General features: G+C 36.3%; 1 protein-coding gene across 1 annotated transcript in view; it reads left to right on the plus strand.

Moving 5' to 3' along the window:
- FAM174A (family with sequence similarity 174 member A) overlaps positions 1-4,593 on the plus strand; it is a 37,521-nt gene extending 32,928 nt beyond the window's left edge. Inside the window, exon 3 of the mRNA XM_043594439.1 lies at positions 3,941-4,593. Within this exon, the coding sequence (XP_043450374.1) occupies positions 3,941-3,944 (4 nt within the window). The 3' untranslated portion in view covers positions 3,945-4,593. The remainder of the gene's footprint in view (positions 1-3,940) is intronic.
- The last annotated feature ends 7,438 nt before the right edge of the window (positions 4,594-12,031 follow it).

A 12,031-nucleotide genomic window follows, 5' to 3' on the forward strand; every position in this document is an offset into this window, starting at 1 on the left:
GGGTACTATGCAACTTTGTCATTATTTAAATGATAAAAGTAATAATAAAAGGTAATAAAAGAGAGCCTTAATGTTTTTTGTGTTTTTTTTAACGTTTATTTATTTTTGAGAGAGACAGACACAGAGTGTGAGCAGGGGAGGGGTAGAGATGGGGAGACACAGAATCTGAAGCAGGCTTCAGGCTCTGAGCTGTCAGCACAGAGCCTGATGTGGGGCTCAAACTCACGATTAGTGGGATCATGACCTGAGCTGAAGTCGGATGCTCACCCAGATGCCCCTGTTGTTTTTGTTGTTGTTGTTGTTGTATGTTTTTTCTGTGAACATTGAGCCTTAGAAGAAAATTTGCCTTGCTCCATTAATTAGACATTACAATGTGCATAAGAACATGAGTTATTTTTATTTATTTTTTAATGTTTATTTTTTTTTTAAAGAGAGAGTGTGAGCAGGGGAGGGGCAGAGAGAGAGGGAGACACAGAATCCAAAGCAGGCTCTAGGCTCTGAGCTGTCAGCACAGAGCCCGACACAGCGCTTGAACCCACAAACCATGAGATCATGACCTGAGCCAAAGTCAGACACTCAACCGACTGAGCCACCCAGGTGCCCTAAGAACATGAATTATTTGTATGTTATTTTAACAAATGTTATATAACATCAGATTTTTTGGTAATGCCCTTTCTCATCTCATTGCATGATCTGGAGCTATCCTATTTAATTTGATAGCTACTAACCACATGTGACTCGTACATTTGAATTTGACTAGTGTGACTAAGAAACTGAAGTTTTAATTTTACTGGATTTTAACTAATTGAAATTACAGTTAAATTGCCAGATGTGACTAGTGGCTGTTGGACAGAACAGACCTAGAGCAAAAATGTTTGCTTGATCTGGTTTAAATTAATTCTATTAAATGAACACTTCTACAACAGTTAAATCACAAATTTCTGTCCATATAGCAGTTGATCCATTTAATGAAATGCTTGCTGCTTTTGTTCAGGATTTATACCCCACTGTGACTGTTTGGATTGTAGTCCCTCTAAGTTGAGATAGACAGATATGGGAGGCAGAGCATAGCTACCCCATGAGGCTGATGTGCCTGAATGGGGTTAAAGACAATATAGGGACAAGGACCTCAAGTTTATGGACAGAAAAGTTATAAACACAATTATTAAGTCATTAACCTTTCCTAGTGTTCTCAGATATTATTCATTCTTCCAGATCCATAGATACTGTATCTTCTTTAAAAGAATTTGGGAGGAAAAACAAAAAAAAAAACAAAAAACAAAAAACAAAAACAGGCATCTAATATTTGCAAATTTATTTAAATGAATAAAGAGTAACAATACTCTTGACTGCACTAAGACATTTTTTTAACTTCATTTGGATTTGTAGCTGTTTTAATAGTTTAAGATTTTCTGAGGTAGCTTTTAAGTTGTCCTTGAAAATAATGACTTTTTTTTATTATTGCATCATTTTGTAATATGAAGAGACAAAACATTCTTGAGGTTTGAAAAGTACTCAAACTGAGGTTTCCATAAAAATTATTAAAAACTGCACAGTTGCTTTACCTCATAGAAGAGCATGGTGATTTTTTTTATTGTGTTAAGAATACATGAGCTCTACTTTCTTTAATTTTTAGGTACACGATACAATATTATTAACTATAGGTGCAATGCTGTATGACAAATATCTAGAACTTACTCATCTTGCATAACTGAAATTTTATACCCATAGAATAGCAATTCCGCATTTCATTCTCCCTCAGTCCCCAACAACCACCATTCTGCTCTCTGCTTCTCTATGATTGACTATTTTCTACAACTTTTTTACTTTTCCCTATTTTAATAAAGAACATAAAATAGCAGAATTTTTTCTGAATTCAAGAGTTTCTGTCATGTCATAAGAAATCTGTAGTAGTTGGCTCCTGACATTGACTCAATGGCTGTTTGATCAGAGTCTAAATTTATGCACTTTTCTCCAGCCTTTCCTCATGCTTGTCTTATCCTGGTTATATGACTGCTGTAATTTCAGCCACCACATCTGTGTTTCGGGTAACAAGAGGGTGGTAGGCAAGAATCCACCCCACCTCAGTCTCTTTATCAGAAAGCCAAAATTTCTCAGAACTATATTCTTCCCAATACACCTTCACCCCCTTTTACTAGCAAAAACAAAGACAAAAATGAGTCAATATTTTTATCAGCAAACAAAAAGTAGATTAGTGTTAAATACGCAGCTTATAATATGTCACCCTAACTATTCAAGATGTTTTCCGAAGGTTAAATTTGTCAGCTAGTAAGAGAAATATTTGGGTTTGGAGGTCACAGAATGAATGTATGTGTTTTAAGGAATTATCGTTCACGAGTAGCTGTTTTGCAGAGCAGTATGAGTAGGAATCCAATGTAAACAGAGTAGCGTTTTGTGTATATGTGTGCAGTGGGAATTCTGTCAATAGAACGATAGAGCAGCTAATCTAATCTGATATAATCTTTAAACTTCTGTGACTAAATCCTCATGACTGAGGAGTGCTGTGGTAAAATAAGGAGCAACAGAATATGATTGTGTAGACTGAAATGCTTCTTGAGCTTCTGTCATTGATAACTGAATCTCCTTAATTCTGTTTCTTGAATCTTGGCTTTTCTTCCTCACCATGTCACCTGACAAATAGTGTGATTGGTCTGCATCTCTCAACTCTTTCCCAGCTCTTGGACTCTTATTATAATAGTTTTCTGTTTTCATCCTGAAGGTTTCCATAAAAAGACATCCTTAAATTCTTGGAAACTGTTTTATCTCATTCTTTTTTAAAAAGCTTTAATAAGCAGATTTTTTTGTTTATTTTTGGGGAGAGAGAGCATGAACAGGGGAGGGGCAGAGAGAGAGAGAGGGAGAAAGAGAATCTCAAGCAGGCTCCACAGTGTCAATGCAGAGGCTAATGCAGGGCTCGAATTCACGAACTATGAGATCATGACCTGAGCCGAAACCAAGAGTCAGATGTTTAACCGACTGAGCCACCCAGGTGCCCCTGTTTTATCCTATTTTCTTTACTTTTTTTTATTTTTAAAAATTTTTTTTAAATTAAGTTTATGTCTTTATTTTGAGAGAGAGAGAGTGAGCAAGTGGGGAAGGGGCAGGGGGAGCAAGAGAGAGAGGGGGAGAGGGTGGGAGAAAGAGAGAAAGAGAGAGAAAGAACCCCAAGCAGGCTCCTCACTACTGGTGCAGAGCCCACTGCGGGGCTTGAACTCATGAACCAGATCATGACCTGACCTGAAGTTGGATGCTTAACTGACTGAGCTACCCAGGCATCCCTGTTTTATACCATTCTTAAGAAGAAGAACTTATGCAGTAAATAATTGACCAAGATGGTATTAGAATTCAGACTTCCTTTCTAGGCCAGGTTTTTTGTCCTCTGAGTGATTTCTGCCCTTTATTTGTGGTTCTATAACAAGAGCAGGGAATAATGTTTATTATTTTTCTCTTTTTTTCTTTTTTGTCATCACCATCTTCCCCAGTATCAAGCATTCTTTCTGGCAGATAATAGCTCGGTATATGTTTGGTGATGTATTTAAGTACTAAACTTAGCACACATAGCTGAATAGGTTGCAGGCCCTATTTTAAATAAATCAAAGCATTAAGTATTATGGTCACTCCTGTTTTCACATGAAACTATATATTTGAAATAGATTTGCCTGTACTTCTTCTACATGTCACTACCATATAAAATCTCTTTGGAAATGTTAGAATTATAATTCAAAAGATAGGGTCTGATTTAATTAATATAGGCAAAATAATCGTTTGTTTTATTCAGTGCCATTCATTGCAATTCCCTTACATTAAATACTTTCATTACCTTCCTGCCAGGCCAAATCTTTGGGGATATTTTAAAATGTGTTCAAGTTTATTCCGGGATGAACATTTATAGTTTTTGTTTTTGTTTTGTTTTTTGCAGATAAGAATGTGCCTTTTGATGAAAGGACTTCATCTTTCTACAATGAAGAGCAGAATTTCTATGTTTAAGGAATAAGAAGCCACTTTATCACTAGGGGCGGGGTATTTAAGTTATATATATTATAACAACCTTTAATTTGTTGTTGCAATAAATACTGTATCATTTTGTTATGTCTTTGAATGTACAGAAGTGCTCTTAATGGGCTCACAGTTGTTGGGAGTGAACTGCACTATAGTAGAAATCTGTGTGAAAATTACTTTAAAGCAGGGTGTTTTCTGATCAGTTATTGTTTCTTGCTTACCATATTGTTGTAAACAGTTTTATATATTAATCAGCTAATGTTTTGTTTTTTTGTGGGTTTTGGGGGGGACTTTTTGTTTTGGGGAGGATTTTTGCCTTTTTTTTTTCTTGATAAAACTATAAATCCCAACAACCAACTGGTGTGTAAAAATAATTTAAAATTTCTTTACCAAGATGTATTTCCCATTTTTTTGGGAAAAAGAAGCCAAATTTATTACTTTGCATTTGTGTTTTTTTGTAAATTAATAAATGTCTGAATTGTTTGCAAAACAAGAAATGATGTAAACATTCTTTTAACATGGTACAGACAGAATATGTTTACAGAATAAATCCAAAGACTATAGAATTATATATTAATATATACATATTATATGGTTTCTAGAAAAATCTTTCAAAAAAGATTATTTTATTGAGCAACTTGTTAAGATACCTTCTTTGATTAGATATTTTAGAAAAATGTGAATTTCAAGGCCATTTTATTTATTTACAGTATTGTGAAAGATAGAAGTAATGACAAAACATTCCAGTCATATATTTTGGTGCAGGAGAAAAAGGAATTAAAGTAAGTGCATAAACTTTGGAGTCAGACAGACCTGAATACAGAGACTGACTTTATTAACTCTAAGCTATTTAACCCTGTTGGGCTTCAGTTTTCCACATTCTAAAACTTAGAAAGGAACTTACAGGAAAAGCATGGGTCACAAATTTAGTTGCTGATATGGGCCAGGGAGGTAAATTAAATATGTGTCTGTCTATCAGGATAGTCTAAGTTGTTTAGTAGTAACAGATGGTCCCCAGATCACAGTGGGTTACAACAAAGATTGCTGCCCGTTTGTTATGGACTGTGATTCTACTCTTCCGTTGTCTTTTCTTCAGGGTCAATGCTGATGGAGAAACCTCTGCCTGGAATAATGCCTCGTAGCTAAATGTCCAGATGTGGTGAACTACATGCTAGTTCATAAGCGTCTGCCCTAAAGTGATATATTTCATTCCCATCTACATTTTATTGGCCAAAACACACCCTAAGGCTACTCCAGAGTTCAACAAGGCAAGGATAGGTAATCCTCTAGCAATGAGGTAAGTTGGAGTATTTGGCCACCTGAAATGCCAACTTAGTTTTATCAAGTATGTTAATGGCTTAAATTAACTACAATAAGTCTAGTCCCCCTGATGTCACTGTATTTTTATATGTTGTCTAAGTAGGAACTTAAAAGTGAAAATACATTTCCTCTTCTGAAGGGAGCAGCCTCAGTTTAGCTCCCACCAATAGTTACCATGAGGAAACACTTGCCCAGTACTACGAACTCATAGTTTTCTAAGAGAAGCCAAGGATCCAGATTTCTTATATAAACTTTCTTCATTTTTAAATGTAATTAAAACAACATAATATTGGATTTAATTTTAGCCCCCTACCTACCATTTTGTGATATTTGAAAATCATATACTATAGTATCTTAGAAATAGTAATAATTTACTAACTGCTGTTATTTATAAACTGACTTTTGAATTAAAACTAAATGGAGGTAAAAATCAAATCTGCCTGAAGATAAGAATAATGTTTAAGATGAAGTAAAGATAATTTTAATAAATGATCTCTAAGTTAGGTTTAGAATTTTTTTTTTTTTAATGTTTATTTATTTTTGAGAGAGAGGGAGAGAAGGAGAGAGAGACAGAACACAAGAAGGGGAGGGGCAGAGAGAGAGAGGGGGAGACATAGAACCTGAAGTAGGCTCCAGGCTCCGAGCTGTCAGCACAGAGTCTGACTCCGGTCTTGATCTCACAAACCACAAGATCATGACTTGAGCTGAAGTCAGACGTTTAACTGACTGAGCCACCCAAGCACCCCTCTAAGTTAGGTTTAAAAAAGGTGTTACTGGGGCGCCTGGGTGGCTCAGTCGGTTGAATGTCCGACTTCAGCTCAGGTCATGATCTCACACTCCATGAGTTCGAGCCCCACGTCAGGCTCTGTGCTGACGGCTCAGAGCCTGGAGCCCACTTCAGATTCTGTCTCTCCCCTGTCTCTGCCCCTCCCCTGCTCATGCTCTGTCTCTCTCTGTCTCAAAAATAAATAAAAACATTAAAAAAAATTTAAAAACAAATTTAAAAAGGTGTTACTGAAATCTTTGGGCAGCAGCAACTTTATTAGAAATACACAAGTTCTCTAAGTGACTACTTTAAAGAGAATATCCTTCAACTGAATATGGGAATTCTGGCATGTTTGTTAGAAATGCTCTTATTTCATTATATTCATATAATCATTACTGAACTGCAAATCTGTTAAATAGTAATCATAATAAGCCACACTTTGATTAAAGTGCCAGATAGTATGCCGGATTTTAGCTTCATTGGATATGTAACAAGCATGCTGATAAAATGGTTAGGATTTTCATCTATAAAGTTATGTGTACATTATAAAATACCTGGTGATATCTTAGATGTTGTGAAAACCTGTTACTATTCTCCTGTCTCATTTTTTACTTATTTGTGGCTATAATTTGTTGGTAAGAACCTACCCTAGGAATTAGAGATCAATGGAAAGTAGTATAATTGTGATCATAGTTTAGGACTAGAGTAAATTAGAGAAAAGATGGGTTTGGAGTAATTTATAGATGTCATACACTTCAACTGATCAATCACCGCATGGCGCTAGAAAATTAAGTAGCTTCTCTCTGCCTAATTTCTTATAATTATTAGGTAGACAGTCACTACAATACAGTGAAGACAAGCTGTTGGGCTTGGTACTCAAGCCACACCGAGTCAGCTCACAGGTGGTTACTGGGTTTAGTTACCTCACTGAAGGTATAGTTGTGACCCTGTATCACCTATCCTTTTTTTTTTTTTGGTCCTTTGTTTTTTTTTCTTTTGGTCCTTTTTAACTTTATTCCTTTTTACTTATGTAGTATAGTTTTACCTAATTTACCTCTCTACGTGAAACAATAAAGGAAAGATAGTTTGTTTTTCTTATGTTGGAATGTAAAAAGAACTTAGAAAAAAAGGATTGAAGGGATGAATGTAGTGAAAGAAGCCATTCCATAAATATTTAAAATACTTATTTCCCTGAATATTTCTCTGGCTACCCCACCAAAGCTATCCCAGTCAGTAATGACTTTTATGAACAGTTTCAGTGACTTGTAAGAATCAAGCAAAAATTATTCTCAATATAGATGCTATGCTTGATTTAGTAAGATAGATGTTTGATATTTTCTAATTTACACTGTCAGTTCCTATATCAGAAGTTGAACATTTTAAATCCACAGACTCCAATATATTTTACCTGCCCATGGGAATAGCCTGTTACAAAGCAAGAGATAAAGACAGAGGGAAGAAATTAGGGGAGGGATCCTCCCCAAAGCTTTCATGACTAGCTCATTGAGAAACCTTGAATGCTGTGTGTTCCATTAAAAGATCCTATTATAAAGCCACAGTATAGGATGTATTGGCAGGTGTCTGGCTCTTAATTTTTTTTTTTTCATCTCACTCTAAATATGTTTTTATTTGTATTTCTCTCCATTCTTACTATACACGTTCTTTCAGTACCCATGCTATGTCATCCAAGAATAAAACAAAATCACTCAGATTGCTTTTGTTAAATAGGCATTTGAAGGAAAGTAAGCCGAACATCTCTGATAGTTATTGTTCTTAATCTGCCAGTGTCCTTTTTGAAGCAGCCTTAGTCTCCACCTATTGTTATTACCTAAGAAGGATTAGGTGTTCACTTCATCCTTTGACTCTGCTCACCTCCTTGCCTGAAGAAAGTTCTTGACATAGAGTGCAGCTTGTGTTTTGTTTTGTTTTTGTTTTGTTTTTAAATCCTTTATCTCCAAATCAGGAAGGGTAGCAGTCTTTAAGCTTCAGACTTTAGCTCTTATCCCCTTGTTTTATGTATTTTTCCCACTCAGTCTGTTGCAACTCTTCATCTGTTCAGGATCTAGTCTCCTAAAATTCGAACTGCATTTTAGTCAGTAAGCTGATAAACTATTATGAGCTAATAGCTTCTCATGGGTTAATTAGCTAAATTTTAAATAGACTGGTACCAGTGTGGTCAGGGAGGTCCAGGAAGCCTGTAGATTTACTTGTTTCCAAGCAACAGGCATGTGACCTTTGTCAGAGGGTTTATCAGATTTGCAATACACCATACCCATGCTATGGGTTAAACAAACCCTAAAATCTAAGGTAAAATCAATAGGTGCAGTCTTTCACAAAAGATAAATTCTGCATTTTTTTTTCCTTGAAATATGGCAAGCTAGGCTCCAAAAGTAAGCATCCCAATTCTTTGGCTTAACCTTTTAATGGATTTCAGTATTTTGTTTTTAAGATATGGATGCACGAATTTTATTTCATAATATTCCGTAATTTTGTTTTCTCTCTGTGGTAAAATAGACTTTGATAGATAGGGGTTGATTAATCAAGCTTGTTTCTGGCATCCATAGGAACCCACTGGTTATTGCTCCTGAATTAGTATGCTGTCAAGCAAACACACCTACTCTGGGTATCTGTTCACAGTTTAGTTTACTTTTAATTTGTTTATGATGTACATGGTTTAAAAAAAACAATTGTATCTTGGGATCTAAAGGCCAGAACTGTTAGCAGGACCAAAGGGGGTCTCTTCCTAGAATTATTCAAGAGCAAGAAGATTTCTTTTCTGCAGGAAGTGTGATGGTTCCTGGCCTATGGAAAAAAAAAATATTTTAAGTATACATTTGCTGGTTCCACACTGAAGAATTCATGTTATATTGGCACTGGGAGTGGCTTAAGCATCTGTACAGTTAGAAAGCTAAAGGGTGCCTGGGTGGCTCAGTCAGTTAAGCAGCTGACTTCGGCTCAGGTCATGATCTGGTGGTTCATGAGTTAGAGCCCTGTGACAGGCTCTGCGCTGTCCCTGCTCATGCTCTCTGCCCCGTCCCTGCTCTCTGCCCCGCCCCTGCTCTCGCTCTGTCTCTGCCTCTCTCCCTCTCTCAAAAATAAATAAACATTAAAAAAAAATTAAAATAAAGCTACATGAGCTGGGGCTCCTGGGTGGCTCACTGTATTAAGTGCCCAACTCTGGATTTCCACTCAGCTTATGATCTGGCGGTTCATGAGATCGAGCCCCGCCTCATTCTCTGCACTGACAGTGTGGAGCCTGCTTGAGATTCTCTCTCTCTCTCTCTCTCTCTCTCTCTCTCTCTCTCTGTCTCTCTCTCTCTCTCTCTCTCTCTCTGCTCCTCCCCTGCTCACACTCTCAAAATAAAGAAACTAAAAAGAAAAAAAAATAAAGCTACATGAGCAATTCTTTTGTAAACTCAGATTGAGATCCTTTTCCAGTCTAACGATGAATCACATTGTGATTGAGAACAGAGCTTCAGAGTCTAACAGATCTTGTACTGAATTCTGGTTCCATCATTTTCCTCTTAGTAACTCCAGTATTTCTTTTTTCACTGTCTCCTATTTTCCACATAAAAGTAATAGTTCATACTAACTAAACGACTAGTGTGCTAAATGCTTTAGGTTTGTTAATACATTCAATTCTCATACTAACTCTTTGAGAGAGGGATTATTATCCTCATTTTGCAGATAAGGATACTAAGGCTTAGAAAGATTGGAAAATTTGTTTCAAATCCAAGAGCTAGAAAGTAGCAGAACGGTCTACTGAATGTAAGTTCTAAAATTTGTTTTTACTAATGTAAATCTCACTTTGTTTCCAAAGAAAGGATTAGGTTGTTTGTAAATGTACATACAACAAAAAGATAAAATCAATTTGCAGAGGTGAGAAAATTGAGATACAGGGAAGGAATAGGTAGGAAAATAAGGTCATGCTATGATTTTATTATCTCATGTCTATGCTATGAAATTCCATACCTTGCTATAAGTGTGCCATTAATGTCACTGAAGAGGATGGCAAAGCTATTCAGTTACTGCTAGTACAGGGACTAGAAGGAAATTTCTTTTCCTGGGTTCTCAAGTAGTAATATAATGAAGGTCCTCTGATAACTCTTTCTTCAACATGTTTATGATAAACTCACAAAGTATGCCATGCACATCTTTTAAAATGTCTTTTAATATAGACTGTAGGCATCACACTCCAATATAATTCAGTAAAATTAATTTCACAGGAAAGCAAAATAATCCTGTTTTTATGCAACTATCTACTGATTCATACTAACGGGAAGGTAAGTCTTAACGTTATCTAAGTCAGCCTTTACCAAAATATTCTTTAAAAAAAACCTATAAAAGGAATCACTTCTTCAACATGTGTTTGCTTTTCCTCCTCTCTTTCTCCTTTTGTTTGTAGTTCTCTTTACTTTTAGGTTTCTCTTAGATCTTCTCCTCTTCATACTTTGATCTGTCCTTAGGCTATAAGCATAAGTTTGGCATAACTACTCATGACTTCACTTATCATACAGACAGTGTCAAATCAAAAATTGCACCAGGCAAGGAAGACTTCATTCAAGGCTGTTACAATAGTGGACAGTATATTAGGGCACCTGGGTGGTTCAGTCAGTTGAGCATTCAGCTCTTAGTTTCGGCTCAGATCATGATCCCAGGGTCATGGGAATGAGGCCCATGTTGGGCTTCACACTGCATGTGGAGCCTGCTTGAGATTTTCTCTCTCTCTCTCTCTCTCTCTCTCTCTCTCTCTCTCTCTGTCTCTTCCCCCTTCTATCCTTCCTTCTCCCTGTCTTCCTCTCTCCCCCTCTGTCCCTGGCCTCCGCAAATAATAAATAATTATTTAAAAAGAGAAGAATAGAGGCCAGAACAAAATCTAAAGTCCACTGAAACAAAGATCAGAAGGGTTCTTAAGCCCTAAAGTACTAGAGGATGTTGGTAAAGTTACAGTCCATATATGTTTACTAATTGACTTTATTTAAATGGAAAATAAGCTTGTCATATCGTTATGATGATAGTTTTGCAACTTGACCCCAAAAAAGTTGGGCTCCTGCTCTCCCACAAGAACTGGGAGATAAGGGTACTATCTCCCTTGATGTTTACTTATGCTTCCAACAGATGGTTCCCAAGTCCCTAAGAAAGACATTCTGGGTTGTAAAACTGTCAGGAGGTTACAAGAAAAAAAAAAAAAAAAGATTTACATCTCAAAGGGGCAGAGAGAGAATTTACAATTATGTTTTCTCAAATAAATAAACAAACAAAAAGGTAGGTAAGGAATCATGAGTTAGGAAGAAGTTTTCATTTTAGTCAAGTTAAGGGGAATAGAATGTTAAGGCCATTTTGGTCAGCATGTTGTTCACAGATGTGTATTTCCTTAAATTTCTCTGATATTTAAGACCTATATATTTAAATGCCTGTATATACTTCCCACCCCATGTGGATGGCTCATAGAGGCATCAAATTCATGATCGTCCTCACACAGACTAGGCCTTATTCTGTGTTCCAATTTTCAGTGAAGGACATCAGCATTCACTTAAGTATGCAAACCAGAAGTCACAGAATCTTCCTTAGCATCTTCCTCACCTGCCATATTTAGTCAATACCATGTTCACATATACATATAATCAAAGAGAGCATTTGGCAGTACAAAATTTAATTTTTCCAAGTTAAAATTATGGGGCATAAAAAAATTATGGGGCCTATACTCTGTGGGCTAGATTATTAGCATCTCAGTTTTCCATTTTTGTTGTAAAATGAACAGAAATGTTCTGCAAGAAAGTCCTTATTCTGTTACTGACTACTATCTTGGCCAATCTGCGGACTGAATTACAGTCTTCCACCCAGGCACATATCCTAATTAGACTCTTCAGTTTCCATAAGAGAATGTTAACTCTGTCTCCATATCAGCATTTGAATCTATCTTGA

This window comes from Prionailurus bengalensis, chromosome A1 (genome assembly GCF_016509475.1).
Source record: "Prionailurus bengalensis isolate Pbe53 chromosome A1, Fcat_Pben_1.1_paternal_pri, whole genome shotgun sequence".
Classification (NCBI taxonomy): Eukaryota; Metazoa; Chordata; class Mammalia; order Carnivora; family Felidae; genus Prionailurus; species Prionailurus bengalensis.